This window comes from Sabethes cyaneus, chromosome 3 (genome assembly GCF_943734655.1).
Source record: "Sabethes cyaneus chromosome 3, idSabCyanKW18_F2, whole genome shotgun sequence".
NCBI lineage: Eukaryota > Metazoa > Arthropoda > Insecta > Diptera > Culicidae > Sabethes > Sabethes cyaneus.
Genome location: NC_071355.1, coordinates 10973205 through 10989641, shown reverse-complemented (window position 1 = coordinate 10989641; position 16437 = coordinate 10973205). Strand labels below are relative to the sequence as shown.

At 41.3% G+C, this 16437-nt stretch overlaps 1 protein-coding gene across 1 annotated transcript; it reads right to left on the bottom strand.

The window, feature by feature from the left end:
- Window positions 1-5832: 5832 nt before the first annotated feature.
- LOC128742434 (succinate--CoA ligase [ADP/GDP-forming] subunit alpha, mitochondrial) lies at window positions 5833-16110 on the bottom strand. The gene is made up of 4 exons (XM_053838796.1): window positions 15898-16110; window positions 15230-15675; window positions 6268-6552; window positions 5833-6201 (listed from the first exon to the last, which is right to left on the bottom strand). The coding sequence occupies exons 1-4, from the start codon at window positions 15929-15931 to the stop codon at window positions 5986-5988; spliced, it is 981 nt and encodes a 326-aa protein (XP_053694771.1). The 5' UTR covers window positions 15932-16110; the 3' UTR covers window positions 5833-5985.
- Between the last annotated feature and the right edge of the window lie 327 nt (window positions 16111-16437).

Below are 16437 nucleotides of genomic sequence, written 5' to 3'. Positions count from 1 at the left end.
GTTTATCGTCAACGACTTGAAAGCGGAGGGAACGTGGACGGATAACGTGAAACGTTACGAGAGTCGGTCGAAGAAGTTTGATCTCAACCTCTCTGCTAGAGGATCCCGAAAAATGCTGCCATTGAAGAACGTTCGTTCGGTGGCATCGTTGAAACTGCCCAGTCAATCCATGCCGTACGAGGAGATTGCGGATCGCTACGCTCATCTGAAGAACTTGCCGGTGGTTAGTTACGCATTGAAGGAGCCTCGCATGATTATAGGTTTAGATAACCTGCACGTGTTCGCTCCATTAGAAACCCGCGGGGGTCGACCTGGGCAACCGATCGCAGAAAGGTCGAAGCTGGGGTGGAGCATTTACGGACCGGAAAACTGCACTGTTGCTGCGGAGAGTTTCGTTAACGTTCATACCATTGAACCAGTCAGCAACGAGGACCTTGATGAGATACAGAAAAACTGGAAGACACCGGTACTACTTGCAACGACGTTGCGGGTCGACGACCGATTCAAGGCACGCCTACTGTGGCGTGAAGATGCACAAAGGTTCCCGGACAGTTATCCGATGGCGGTCCGGCGAATAAAAGCGTTGGAGAAAAAACTGGGAAAGAATCCAGATGTCCAACAGAACGTCCACCGGAAAACAGCAGAGTACGAGGCGAGGGCTACGTGCATAGAGTCACAAAGGAGAAACTAGCAAAAGCAAAAAAGAGTGCGATCTGGTATCTTCCGTTTATAGTGATAATAAACCCACGAAAACCAGAAAAAGTGCGTCCGGTGTGGGACGCGTTAGCTTCGCCGAATGGAATTTCGCTCGTCACCGAATTGCTCAAGGGACCGGGGATGCTGCAGTCTCTGCCGGTAGTAATCGACCAGTTTCGCGAACGACGAATTGCGTTCGGTAGGGACACCCAAGAAATATATGCAGCTGACGATCCGACAGTGTACATTATGGACGGGACAGGCCAACGGAAGGCCGGATCCTGCTGTACACTACAGTAGGGACAGAAATAGGCAAACCGAGCGAGTGTTAGGAATCGTGTGGGAGCCAGGAGAATATGTCTTTCCGTTGTCGATCGCTGGACGAGAGGAGTGCCAACCGATTCTTCTTCTTCTTCAGCAGCATAAAGCCGGGGTTGCTCGTGCTGTTTCAAGCACTCGTCTCCATTCCACTCGGTCTCGGGCCATTCGTCGCCAATCTCCTAGTCGTCTCAGAAGTCGCAAATCACTTTCGACCTGGTCGAGCCATCGTGCACGCTGGGCCCCCCTGTTCCTGGTGCCGGTGGGGTTGTTGAAGAGGACTATTTTCGTCGCACTGTCGTCCGGCATCCTTACGACGTGTCCGGCCCACCGTAGCCTGCTAACTTTCGCTAGATGTACGATGGGAGTCTCCCCAAGCAGTGCCTGTAGCTCGTGATTCATACGCCTCCGCCACTCTCGGCTTTCAGTTTGTACTCCGCCAAATATCGTCCGCAGCACTTTCCGCTCAAACACGGCAAGGGCGCGTGTATCCTCCGTAAGCAGCGTCACGGCTTCAAATCCATAAAGAACTACCGGTCTAATAATGATTTTGTACATTGTTAGCTTGAAGGGGAAAGTAGGCCCGATTTCCCGCTTGGATGCGCCGCTGGATCTCCTTACTAGTGTTGTTGTCCACGGTCACAAGCGATCCCAAAAACACGAACTCCGTCTGTGGGAGGCGCGCATTTGTTTCCTTTGAGCCTCTTCCTTTCATGTATTTGGTCTTCGATGCATTTATTTTCAGCCCAATTCTCCTAGACTCCGCTTTCAGTCTGACGTAGATTGCCTCCGCCGTCACAAAGTTCCTGGCTATAATATCGAAGTCATCTGCAAAGTCTAGAAGGTGGTTACCCTTGGTAAAAATCGTGCCTCTCGTTTCTATGTCCGTTCGTCAGATCATCCCCTCAAGAGCGATGTTGAACAGCATGCAGGATAAACCATCACCTGGTCTCAACCCTCGCCGCGTCTCGAAGGGATTCGAAAGTGTCCCAGAGATGCGTTCGAAACACATCACATCAGTCACATCAGTCGCGTCAGTTTGTCCGGAAAACCGTATTCGTGCATTATCTACCATAGCTTGTCTCGATCGACTGTATCGTATGCTGCTTTGAAATCAATAAAGATGTATAAAGAAGATATGATAATTCCCTACGAAACCTTGTGCTATCGGTAACAGGATCTGGGAGAGTATCTTGTAGGCGGCGTTTACCAGCGCAATACCGCGATAATTGCAGCAGTCTAGCCGATCACCTTTTTTGTAGATGGGACAAACCACTCCTTCCATTCATTCCTCCGGTAGCTTTTCCTCCTCCCAAATCCTCGAAATAACCCAGTGTAGAACCTTTGCTAGCGTTTCTCCGCCATGTTTATAAAGCTCTGCCGGTAGGCGGTCTTTCCCAGCAGCTTTATTGGTCTTCAGCAGCCCGAATTCTCGTATGACTTCTTGGAGATCAGGTGCTAGGACATTACTATCTTCCATGGGCGCCCCAATTTCCGTTCCGCCTCCTTCTGCGATTTCGCCATTGAGGTGTTCATCGAAGAACTGCTTCCACCTGTCGACCACCTCGCGCTCGTTTGTAATTAGATTCCCTCCCTCGTCCCTACACATGTCAGGTTTCGGTGTGTAGCCCTTCCGAGTTTGGTTCACCTTCTCATAAAACTTGCGCGTGTCATTAGCTCGGAATAGTTGCTCTAATTCTTCACGATCTCTGTCCTCCTTTTGGCGCTTTTTTCTCCTCAGGATCGTGGTCATCTGATTCCTAGCTCGTCGGAATTTGGCCAGGTTCCCTTTAGTGGCAATACTTAGATAATTTTTCCAAGCATTTTTTTCTCCTCCACCGCTTGTTGGCATTCCCCATCAAATCAATCATTTTGTGTACTTTATGAGCCCCGTAAAGGAAATTACGGAAATAACTTTTTATATTATTCATGCAGTTGATATTCCTTGTCTGGATCCGATAGAGCTGCCTTCTTTAAAGACCATTCACATATTGCGGTACGCACTTAGGGAAACTGGAGTTGTGTAACAACGCATTACACGTCGTATATCCACTATGCAAAATCGCGTCATAATGTGGAGCGAGAGAGTTAAAAATCATCGATATCTCGGTTACGTAATATATGAATGTTCATTACGTTACGAGCGATCATAATTAGACACTGTCATATTGCTGGTCGATTCTCTCAGTGAGGTTATTTTCGTTTTGGGCTCGTCTATGGCCATTTTCAGTATATCCAGAGAAAAACTGGCATATTTCCGACTTACCGAAAGTATCTGATACTCTTCAGGTGTGCTGTAGTATTGCTTGATGCAAAATTAAATGATAACGTGCCTCATGAACGTAACGGAGCACAGCTTTTTATATCTACCAGCTGTTGCAAGTTACCCCGTTTAAGTACTTGTTTTACGAATATTGTGGTAACAAGTAAGGTAAACAAAACTAGTCATCATAAATCAATTATTTTGTTTCCTTATTGTTCATTTTACTATAAAAAATGTATGTTAGGCTTCTTTTATTTGAAGTGCCTGTGGGCGACACAAACGTTTTACTGACGAAAAATTGACGATGAATTTGACACCATCTTGTGGGATTTTTTAAAAATCACCAAAACAGCAGAAAATCAACATAACAGCATCTAAGGCTTTTTTGAACTGTTAACAAGATTTAGTGACCGAGATAAATTAAAGTAACAAATCAAAAAGTAGAGTCAATTGGATCGATATAGCGTTGTTGCATGTTACCCCGCTGTTGCAAGTTACCCCGTTTGACGGCATACTCCGTCGCCTCTTGCTGTCGTCATTTTGTCGTTTTTTTTGTTTGCATCTTCAATTTGATCGTACCTACTCACTCTAACAGCTTGAGTCGATTGAGTCTTCGGCCTCGGCCGTTAAGAGCGTGAATGCTAACTACAACCCTCGATTTTTTTTGTTGTTTTTTAACGTTTGTTAATCGTTTTCCGTTATTTATGTCATCTGGCTTTGTGACATCTTGCCATCCTCTTTTTGTTTCTTTTCAGCGATTTTCTGTCATTTGTTATCGCCTTTACTTTTCTTTTTGATTTCATAGGTAGTCTTTATTAGCATATCTTGTAGTTATTTTGTTGACTTTATTGTATTTTCTGCTTCAATTTATAGTAATTTCGTCGTTTTGTATTGTTTTTTGGCATTTTTGTCACTTTTTGGCGTCTTTTTACCGTATTTTTGACGTCCGTCGTCTTTTTTTCATGTTGTCTTCACTTCTTGGTCATATTTCCGTCGTCTTTTCACTGTCTTTTCGCTGTCTTTTTTGTCGTGTATTGGCTGCCTTTTCGTAGTCTTATCGTTGTCCGTTCGATATAACATTGTTACTGTTTCGCCGTTGTTTCGCCATGTTTTCGTCATCTCTTTGTTGCCTTTTCTTCGTATTGGTTGTCTCTTTGTCGTCTCTGTGTCGTATTTTTGTTTGTTTTTTCATAGTCTTTTTACGATCTTTCGTCGTTTCATGCATATTTTCGATGGCTTCCTGCCGTTTTTTTGTTGTTGTTTTGGCGTCTTCATATTGCCGCTGTTTCTTCATTTTTTGTCATCTTTGGTTCTGTTTGTTATCAAGACAAAACTGTTTTCTTTTTCTTTTTATTGCCTGTAAACTTTTTAAACGCCGTTTTTTCGTATGTCCTTTCTCGCAGTTTTGCTGTGTTGCTGTTTCATTGTGTTCTCATCATATTTCCACGTTATTTTTGTCGCATGTTGGTCGTCAATTTTTCATCATATTTTCGTCATCTTTTCATCACCTTTTCGGCACCGTAATCGGCTGTCTTGTAAAGGCACATCAAATTATCCAGACAATAATATATATCTTATAGAAGGAGTAAGCTTTAAGCATATTTATTTCATTCAACTTCATTACCATAACCGCATGCTCATACCTTACGCTTAACTCCACTCATAAGGCTCAGTACCACATCTGGCTGCAGCTTCTTCTGTACGGAAACCCACTTTTTCTTCATATCTTCCTCAGATTTGGCCTTCTCCGGATGCTTCCGCAGTGCCTGCTTCATAGTAGCCAACTATAATTTGAAGGGCCTTAGTTCCGGTAAGCAGACCGCTTGCCAAACCATGTATTTCTTGGCAAACTTTGAAAATTTCTGCTTCCTTACTTCCTCCGGAACTTGTGCTTGGCGATGAAGAACGGTAGCCCCGGAAGCTGCCGAAAGTCCGTCTTGACGTAAGTCTCATCATCCATTGGCGTACAGTTTCCGGGCCCGTGACTTTCCTACCATATTTTGCCGTTCGTCAGGATTTGGAGCCTCCAGCACTTTGTACGTATGCAGTCGCTCCGGGTCCTTGGCTCTCTGAACGAAAGACTTGGACATATTCAACTTTTTGGTCACATCCCTGATCGAAGCATTGGGATTCCGCTTAAACGCTTTCACAACCCGCTTGTGATCCTCTAATACAGTGGTGCTCAGGCATGGGCGTGGTGCGGGCATAAGTCCGCCATCCCTCAAATCAATCCGCGGGCCGCCCATATCATTACGAAGGGCCGCAGTTTGACCAATACTGCTCTAATAGAACATCAATTCTGACCGAATTTCTGCTGTTTGTAGTCTGATCGACAACCCTTTTACGATTACTTGATATTTCTAGATCAAACGTATTTCTGGAAGGTCGGTGCCCCATCTGCTGTTAACGACTGGGCACGTCAGTGTATACGAATAGTTGTAAAACACTAAAAAAAATGACAAACTTGGAAAGAAACCTAAAAACGAGTGGCGTGAGGTCAGGTCTTTGTCTCTCTTTGTGATATTATTTGACCAGTTGAAAATCTCTTCTTGGTTTGCACATGTATTTATGCTTCATGATCAATAACGTGACACATCGCATTACATCAGCAACGGAGAAAAATGGCGCACCGGATGAAAAAAAATCGGGGATGTTACCTTAGTAGTTTCTAATCGCTGTTTCCAACAGTAGTATATCCTATTTTGCGTTTAAACAAGCTCTAATCTCTTCATTTCCTTCAACAGCTCTTTGCCCATCTGGGCCGGGCTTCTAGTTACGATAACACCTGCCTTTTCCAATGCATTTATTTTATCCTGGGCACCACCTTTTCCACCGGAGATAATAGCACCTGCGTGGCCCATGCGACGGCCTGGTGGAGCGGATAAACCGGCTATGAACGAGACGACCGGTTTGGCTTTGATACCCTGAATTTTGAAAAAAAAATAACAGGATTAAAAACACGAAAAATAAACTACTTTCAATGTCCATACCTGGTTATACTGCAGCAAATAATCGGCCGCCTTCTCCTCGGCAACTCCGCCGATTTCACCGATCAGAATGATGCCTTTGGTTTCGGGGTCCTTCAGGAAAACGTCTAAACAGTCGATAAAATCGGTCCCGTTGAACGGATCGCCACCGATGCCGACGCACAGCGTTTGACCTAGGCCAACCTCGGTAGTCTGATGTACCGCCTCGTAGGTCAACGTGCCCGAACGGGAAACTACGCCGATCTTTCCACGCTTATGAATGTGGCCCGGCATGATGCCAATTTTGCACTGCAAAACAAAAGGTGAATATGAATTTACCGATTTTTTGTTTTGTGTCGTAACAAAAAAAAACGTTGCACGTGAGTCAAAAATTCAAGTTGGCACTCATCAAATGTCGGTGACTTTATTTTTGGCTGTAATGGGAATATTTAGGTTGAATTTCATACAGTCGATTCACCATCGAGATTGAACTCGCAATGTAGAGTAGTCATTGAGAGAAAGAGTAAATTTTAATTGATTCATTACATCATTCATGCATCATCAATTCAGCCAATTGAACAATAATCTGAGTTCCTAAGCATATTATTTTTACAAGATGTGCTAATAGCAAAGCAAAAATAAGTTTTCATTTAACATTAATTAGCAACGTAGCACAAGCGGCCCTATGGACACGCTCAATTGGCTTCTCACAACAATCAACAAACGACGAGCTTAAACATGTTTGGACCAATCTGTGATTGAGTACTGTTTACAACGAATCAACTAAAGCTATACACATTAACACATGTAAAACAGTATTGTATTGAACATTCCATAGGAACGGAGTCTTTCTCCGGACCGTCGCGTTGAGAATCGCGGCTAATACACTGACGGACGAACGAACGTCACGTACTTCTTTACATGAATCATAACTTCATCGATTCTGGCAATCAAATTATCAACTAAGTATAACTTCGATTTTTCAAAATGTGCTAATTGCAAAGCGAAAATAAGTTTTCACTTAACATTGGTTAGGAAGAAGCCACACAAGCGGCCCTGCAGGCAAGCTCAATTGACTTTCGACAACAAAACTACAAATCAGTAAGGTAAGGCATTTGGGCTGGGCTGCAAATCGAGCAGTATTGAAATACAAAAACAATTTCTTTTTTTCAATACCGAACATATCCCCCAATGGGTTCCGAAGATTTATGAAATTTTATTTTCGGTTCTCGAATAAAGCTAGGCTATTTACACGTGCAGATTGATGAAATGCCCTTAAACGGTTAAAGCGTACAGTTTTTTTTATATTTCCCTTTCAATAAACTTAATTTATGGCTTTATGGTCATGATATGACCATATCGTTTTAATGCCTATTTATTTGCCCAGTTCCATTCTGAGGAATTTTTGACTGGGTGCTGTAGAGCGAATCGAACGCTTAATCATTCAAGAAAAATTATGACGGCGAGTATTGAGTTTAGTCAAAAATTGCTAATCTATACCTATAAAAATGGATTTCCGTCTGTCTGTCTGTCCCTAGCCTATGTTCCCTATAGAATCGAAAACTACTGAACCGATCGGCGTGAAAATTTGCATATAGGGGTTTTTGGGGCCAGGGAAGGTTCTTATGATGGTTAGCCCCCCCTAAAAGGGGGGGGGGCTCCCATACAAATGAAACACAAATTTCTGCATAACTCGAAAACTAACCAAGTAAATGAAACAAAATTTTACATGTGGGTGTTTTTGGAGACTAGATTTTAGCATGCGTATTCATACAGAGTCGTATTATAACCGAACACTACAGCTGTAGCACATTTTTCCAACACAGATATCAAATTCGCCGAGGTTTAATCGTCTCGCAGTAAAGAATTAGCGATCTGTTGGGACGACAAACTTGTGTCATTTTTCTGGCACACTTCCCTAACACACACCCATATTCTGTATTTCGAACGAGTTGAAATATTTCGATCGACTTGGCAAATATTTCGTTCGAGTTGTTTTTTAATATGAAGATCTTTCGTTCGAGCCGCTATTTTTTCGAACGAAATGTCAGTTTCGAACGAAACATAAACTCGTTCGAAATACAGAATAGGGGTGACAGACATCAAATTGGACTAGGTTTAATCGCGTTCGTAAGAAATCTGTTGGCACGAGGGGGCTTTGTTACTCTCTCTGGCATACTTCCCAAGCAAGGACATCAAAATGGTCTAGGTTGAACCGCGGTGCTAAGAAATCTTGTTGAAATGAGGAAACTTGGTCACTTGTTTCGGCTTACTTCCCAAGCACAGATATCAAATTGGTATAGGTTTAGATCATCGTAAAGAATCTTCCAACCAATCACGAAGCGAGAATTCTGGTACAACATAGGTTCATTATCTTCCATTTTTCAATGGTTCAACATCAAAAATCCATACTTTTCTTCATTTGGGTCAATTCTTAGAAGATTTTCCGATCGATTGGTGTAAGAATATTGAAAATCGATTGGAAAACCGCTGAGCTATTAGCGCTCAAAACCTTTCATTTTTCGTGACGCTCGCATTTTTCGATTTTTTGGAATGGCACCCTATCTCAAAACTTGCCGTAAGACGTAGTCCTACGTCAAAAGGACCGTCGACTCAAATGCAGCAATGCTGTTTCTTAGACTGAGACCGTTGCAGGAAACCTTTGTTGGCGAATACCAGTGCGGTTTTCTAGAGGGACGCTCCACGACGGGCCAAATGTTCACCTTGCAACAGATCCTCGATAAATTCCGGGAATTCTACTTGCAGACTCATCATTTGTTTATAGACATCAAGGCGGCGTACGATTCTGTTAAACGAAATGAGCTGCAGCCGATTATGCTTGAACATGGTTTTCCAACAAAACTGAGTAAAAAAATCTAGTCTTTAGAATGTTATCTCATTTAGGAGCGATAAAATGATCTTTCCGAATGCAACAAACTGTATACGGCCGCAATTGTAAAGTGTACAATTTGCAATACATTTTAGCCCCGCCTGGTGACAAACTTATAAAATTCTACCCCCAACCGAAAGGTCTTGACCTACTGATTAATTTTGCTGAAGACAGTAACTTTCTATATAGCCAAGATTCCGAGATATTCCGAGATAAAGAGTGTTGTACAAAATACAACGCGCGAGTATCCGTGTTACAAAAGTTGGCGCGAGTAACGGAAGGTTAAGGGCCAAAGAGAATCAACGCGCTCGTCAGCGTTATTTTTACTGTCTTCCCATGGGTTCAATGTCAAATTGACGCTGACGAATGCGTTAACGCAGCATTCTGTTTTTCCCCGAAAACTTTTTTACATATTCTCGAGTAAACTATTTTCCCGAAAAACTTTTAGCCGTGATACACCTTTCTCGAATAGACTGTTTCGTTTATTTTCCCCCGACCTGACTGTTTTCTTCGACCCCATTTGCCTTTGCCTGAAAAGCGCCAAAAGCACTGGGTGGGAAATAACTTCATAAAAATTCTATAGAGTGACCATTGTTGTGGATCTTGGGTGCAGTATCGGGGGTTTAATGTTAATGGACGTCAAACTCTGTAGAGCAAGACAGACATGTCAAGGAGGTAAGTTTTCCCGATATATTCTGCGTGTGTCAAAGAGGTACATTTTCCCGAAGGTGTGAGATTTATTTACCGTCTTAGTAGCAAGTGTTGCCTAGATGGTTCAGGGCGACACGGCCGTAGGCTGCGAGTGTTCGCCGGCGACCCACCGTCGGAAGCGCCGGCCACTACGGGGTGGGAGATCACCTCAACTTAGGTGCATGAATTTTCCCAGGTTTATTGACTTGTAGGGGTTATGGGGCCATTCATCTAATCGTGACGATTTGTGAAGTAAGGGGGAGGGGGGTATGAAGTTGTGTGACGTCACATGAAAAAAATTTCAAATGGAAATTTTTTTCGAGGAATTATAATTTAGACCTTCATTTTAATTTAAGATACAACTATTGAAGGTTTCTATAAAATTAACATACTGATGGATTTGAAAACCAATAGTTAAATTTTTTGAATAACTTTTTTAACATATATGTGTGAAGAGGACTCATTTATTCTTCTAGTATGAACTCTCTATTAAGGCTTTACAGAATATGCTGTACACCACTGAAGAGCTCCTTCAGTACCGTCCTGCCTAAAAGATTTTTGCCACCGCAAACGCAGGCGCACAAACTCCTGAGGGGCTATACGGAACGCTACCAAAGACCAATGGCAATGTTTCTCCTTGATATTCGTGCTGAACAAAATTCCACGGCTGGTTTAAAGGTTCTTTCGTATAACCTATACTGCTTCTCACTAAACAGCTCCCTGAAGGATAGTTTGTGCCACTTGCTGATTAAATTTCGCATCTACGGTAATGTTGAAAGATGGATGGTAAATGGTTGAATAATGCGCTCCAGAACCACCATGAGGTTCCACAGCCTCTTATTCAGCAACTCCTATCTCTACCTCCTCGTGGTACCATCCGGGACACGTTCCTTAGTGGAAATCGGACAACCGGTAGAAACTAAGGTCGTATGCGGACAGAGAAGGCCCAAGTAACAACGGTAGCTGAATTGCAAGAGCAATAGCTGATTACGAGTTGGTTTAAGGCGATCAAAGCTGCATTAAGTAAGCACTCAAATGGTGTTTAAATAAGCGATGTTTAAGCTAGTTTAAGTTTTTCAAACCAGTTCTCTCCCAAAAGTTGATAAACAAGCTTAATAGCGGAGTTTTCTGCTAAACAATCTGCTTATAAACAGCCATAAACATGAAACCGTTTTACGGCTGCTTTAAGGTGTTAAAGTGTTGAGTGGAAGCTTTCATTAGACTCACAGCTTTCAAACTACTTTGAGGCTTCTTAAGGGTGTTAAAGTGGTTAAAGTAGCTTTACAAACTTCTACCAAGTTTTCTTTCGGCTCACAGCACACATAGTGTCAGATTATAGAATTTCGCAATTCGGCTCACAGCAAAAGTTTGTCAGTTATCGACATTATCGACTGCTTCACACTAGGCGGGCTAGGCTTTAGTTGTGTAAAGATATTCTCACTGTCTGCTCTGCAGATGCAAATGGGGCGGATCAAACGGTGAGTGCTTACGGATCAAAAGATGGCGGGTTCAATTTCCGGAAAAAAGACATGCATTTTTTTAATTAGCTCGCTTACTTATACGAATTAAAGTTTATTCGAAATTAAAAATATCGCGTTCGACAATGTTTCACGGCAAAATAAAAATCACGCGTTCCATTTTTTTAAATTTAAAAATAGATTTTTTTGGCTTCATAAAGTTTGACGAGACGTTGATTAAGCGGCTGGAAGAGCATATTGCAAAAGTATTTCTTGTTCTAAAAATAGAATTGACAGCATTGCGCAAATTGGCTATTTAAAAGCGCGCAAAAACCTCTATTAAGCTTCATCACTGCTTTGAAAGCAGCTTTTTACAAGTCTAAAGCTTGCTAAAATCACCAGATTTAGATGTTTAAGAGCTGAAAAAAGGTTTTTATTTCTAAACCATAGTTCAGCCACAGGTTGAATAAAATCAGCTATAAAAGTGCTTGATCAGCCTGAAATTGTTACTTGGGTACCTTGCATTGAAAATCTGTTTACTTTGATCAAGCGTACATAATAACTAAATGCAGCCAGCATGAACTTCATGGACGAGAATATAGAATATCAGCGCCCTGTGATATTGTAACAAACTGATATTTACGTTTGAGTAGTGAAAATCAATAAAAAAAAACTACAAGGTATACAGCCCCAAGGGTTGTACGAAAGGGTGACGTAGGACTATATCACAGCATTAGATCAAGGACTAATGTAAACTGTCTTTCTGGCATCTGTATAAGAATCTGTTAGTGCCATTGTGTAATTGAATTTTTAAAAGAGAAGAGCGGAATATTCTAATTCGATTCTTTATTGAATGCAATGGTCGTTTTGAAAATACGTGGACGGGGGCTCATAAGTACAAGGCCTGCACCCAATGAGACATATAGATTTCTTTTAAAAATCACTTGTGTGCATCATAAAGGTTGAAATGGTAATGAATGATCAGCCCACAGATTATTGCAAATATTGAATATGATTATGCGTAGTTTGACATGTTTTAATAATCTTACTTTAACTAGCTTGTTGCCTTTCTGGCTCATACGCAAAAATTTCTGTTTTATTTCTATGAGAGTCCTTTTCCTTAAACCATCATAAAAGAAATTCATGCCTCCAATAACCCCCACATTCCAAATTTGGTTCTATTTGCTTGATTAGTTCTCGAGTTATGGGGAAATTTGTGTTTCATTTGAAAGGGAGCCCCCCTCTTAGAAGAATAAGGGGTCTCAGTACACTATAGAAAAAATCTTACCTCCAAAAACCCCCACATGCCAAATTTGGTTCCATTTGCTTAGCTAGTTCTCGAGTTTTGAGGAAATTTGTCTTTCATTTGTATGGGGGCTCCCCCCCCCCCTCTTACGCCCTCCTTAAAATTGGTCTCTAGTCCCCCCATAAAATTGCTAGCCATTTTATCTATCCAACGACATATAAATTGTTCAGTTTCGTTCAGTAGTTTAGTAGTTATTAGCATTTGAAATCTTTCATTCAAACGTTACACTTCTATTTTCGTTTTCACAAAGTGCTACCCCATCCCAGTATAATAAACAAAGACGTAGTCCTACGTCAAAAATTTATATTGTGGTTGAGCATCTATTGCGTTCAGCTGTTGGACACATTTTTCTTTTCATTAAAACTGCATTTAAAATTGTTTTTTTACCTGAAGTGAATATCACCTTCTGGATTTGAAAATCACTTTCTCCTGTTCTATTTTCACGATATATTGAGCTTGTATACTATGACAAAAATCACTGTGCAGTTGTACATACGAAACTCAGAGGCATAAAAAACAATGTATGCTGAGAAAAAAGATTTTCTGTTTTGTTTGAATTTCGGTGATAATTTAAGGCCCTGCCTGAGGGTCCGGAGTATCACTTATTAGCAAAGATACTCCCAACGACTGTAAATAAATCATTATTTATGTATATGGGAAGCGTTTGGTACGGGAGGTCCACGCTTTCTTCCTTTCGCTTGATTTCAAGGAGTTTAATAAAATTAGGTATTTTTTCTGGTTCCACTTGATTCCTTGGAATTCTCTCTGCGGCACATACTGCGCAGTTGGCCTGGCCGTTAACAAGAAAAATGTTTGATTCACGTAATCGTCATTTTCCAGGATGCATTCAAGAATTGGCTGCGTTAGTGTGAGATTAGATTGGATTATATTACAAGTTTTCTTTCCAATAAATTATATTTGATGCAAGTCAACCAGGAAAACCTGACAATCGATTCAAAACCAATAAAACGCTCAATTGTTTCATATTTTTGGTAAATTCATGCAAATGCAGGTATTCTGTGGTATGGTCCATTCTGGTGAATGGTTTTCTGGGAAATGGCTCATTCTGGGCAATGGTTTGCTAGGAACAGGTTCATTCTGGTAAAAAAATCTGGCAAGTGGTTTTCGCACTAATGTCATACAATCGCGAGATCTGGCGAAGAATATCCGGTGTCTGAGGTCGGTTGTGGGCTACCGCTTAACCCTTTATAAGGCAGTGGCAACTATATTGCCACCAACAAAAATTTTTTATTTTGCTTCTATAATTATATTGATGTCATTATAGACGCAAAACAAATATTTTTCGATGGTGGCAATATAATTGCCACGGTCTTATAAAGGGTTAATTGAAGAAACCTCGTTCAACAGGCTTTGTCTTAGGACGGCAAGCCACGTAAGTTCAAGCATCTTTGTTTTTTTAATACATTGCTTTCGAAGTCAAATATTTATGTTACATTTATTCTCGAGTTCCAGATTATGTGTTTCAACGTGTTCGGAATTACATATAACACAAATCCCTTGCCTTTTTGTGCTTTAAGTTAAGCCTGTAACATAATCAGCTATGTACTTCCAAATTAACCCTGATCATTTTAGCTTCGAAACAAGCTTTTATGCAAGCACGTAGTACAAACTCTCAGATACAAACAAGCCAATTTTGAAGATAGTGTACTGAGCAACATTCCATTTTCACAAAAAATAGCACATTCCTATTTTTCGAATCAAAGTCCAAGAGGGACAATCAATTATATTTTTATCATGTTGTTCTCTTTTTTTAAGATTTGCACAGATATAAAAAATAAAAATTTTTGCGAGATTCAGAATTCGCTTTACACATTGTTATATTTAGCTTGAAAAACACAGCAGAAACGATAATTATCAACACCGAAAATTTTTATGTGAAACACGTGCCGAAAAAACATAATAAATATTGTCTAATTGCACTCTACGAGCCGTTGAAGTTAGTCTTGACCTTTCCATATGCAATTCAGTAATAGTAATAGATAACGAAGAGCAACAGAAAGATGAAACACGTTAACTCTGGTAGGATGGGACAATACGCCACACGCATCGGGACGGACACTGAAGTATGTACGTGTCTGATTTCTCTTATTAAACTTAATCGTAATACAAACAATAGTGATAATGGTATGTTTCAATGGACGGCAAAAAGTGTTTGATATTTAACGCCGTTACGCTCGTGCATATCTAATTATAGGTAGGTATATTTAAAAAAAACCGTAGTCCCACATCAAAACAAACACTTGTTTTGTTGATGAAATTGTACAACCATACGGACGCGAAGACATAAATTTTAGCTTCACGTAGGTCAAAATGACAGCAGTCATATTGCATAACCAGTTGTTCCGTAGAACTACGTTCGGGAAAAATGACCAAAAATAGTTTTATCAGGTTTTATCTAAAAGACGTTATCGAAAATAAACACAATCAGTGGCTATCAAGCCGCCAACAATATAGCAAATAGTTTTAGTGACGATTCACTAGTAGAAACGAAACCGCCAATCAACAAAAACTCGTACTCACAATCAGTGCGCAGAGATTACAAATTAATCAGAAAACGAATGACCTTTGTACCCATCGTATCGAGCATTGCTCGACAAAGCGATTACGTGTGTGTATACTTACTTGCTCTGGAGCGATGATACCGGGACAGTTGGGTCCGACAAGACGAGATTTGTTTTGAGCCAGCAACGCATGCTTAACCTTCACCATGTCGTGCTGCGGTACGCCCTCGGTAATGCACACTATGAGTGGCATCTCCGCTTCGATTGCTTCGAGAATGGCCTTTGCCGCACCCGGCGGTGGCACGTAGATGACGGTCGCATCCGCACCGGTGGCAGCTTTCGCTTCCTTTACCGAGTTGAAAACCGGTAAATTTAAATGCTGACGGCCACCCTTACCGGGCGAGACACCACCGACCAGCTTGGTGCCATATTCCAGGGCTTGCTGCGAGTGGAACGTTCCCTGCTTGCCGGTAAATCCTTGGCAGATGACTTTCGAGTTGCTGTTTAGTGCCAGATTTTTGCGTGTTGATTCATAGCTGACGAACCGAACACCACCAGTGAAACCACCTAGAGCACAAACACAGTGGATAATTTATTATTGCGGAAAACTACATTTGCTCGCGAATATTAATATGAAATATCTACGTATTTACATACTAAGACAAGCACACGGTTAAGATTACTCAGTTCCAAACATTGTCGAAATGTTTCAAGCACTGAGCATTATAATTTTAGAATATTCATTGTTACATAATTTGGCACAGTTAACAATTCGTTCGAAAAACCTACTTATCTTGGAGAACAACCTTGCACTTGCGGACATTTCGGCAAACGATTGATTCGGAGGAAGAATGTGAATACTTTACGCTATCGCGGCAGAAACTACGCAACTCTCTACGATATATGGGCAGATTTTAAATTACTACCGACGGTCCCGAGTTCGTGGCAGACGAGGCAAATCAAAACTCCTTTCTCGGTGACAAGACTGCACCGTGTTCTGTCTATCTTCTACACTGCAGACAGGGCAGGTCAGCATTCCCTACAGCAACGTTGCCAACATTCTTTTCAAGATAAATTATTGTACGCTACGGAAAATGCTATCGTTACACGCAAGATTTTCATAAGATGGTAAAACCAACTGAAATTCGCAGAATTTTCTACGAAGTCACATTTAAAGATTTAAACGCAAACAAAAATCAGGGAAAAGTTGGTATGTTGCATGGTTTTCACATATAAAAGTTTTGATCCGACAAATCTGAACTGTTGGCCACGCTGTGGGTAAGCATTCGCGTCACGCCAACCCTGAAATCACCTGGTACTACGTAACTA

Excerpts from the sequence above, each read along its gene's own strand:
- LOC128742434 (XM_053838796.1), bottom strand. The coding sequence starts at position 15,931 with ATGTCCGCAAGTGCAAGGTTGTTCTCCAAGATAA. Across the intron at positions 6,553-15,229 it reads GTATCATCGCTCCAGAGCAA|TGCAAAATTGGCATCATGCC; the intron begins GTAAGTATACAC and ends TTTGTTTTGCAG. Across the intron at positions 6,202-6,267 it reads ATTTGCTGCAGTATAACCAG|GGTATCAAAGCCAAACCGGT; the intron begins GTATGGACATTG and ends TTCAAAATTCAG.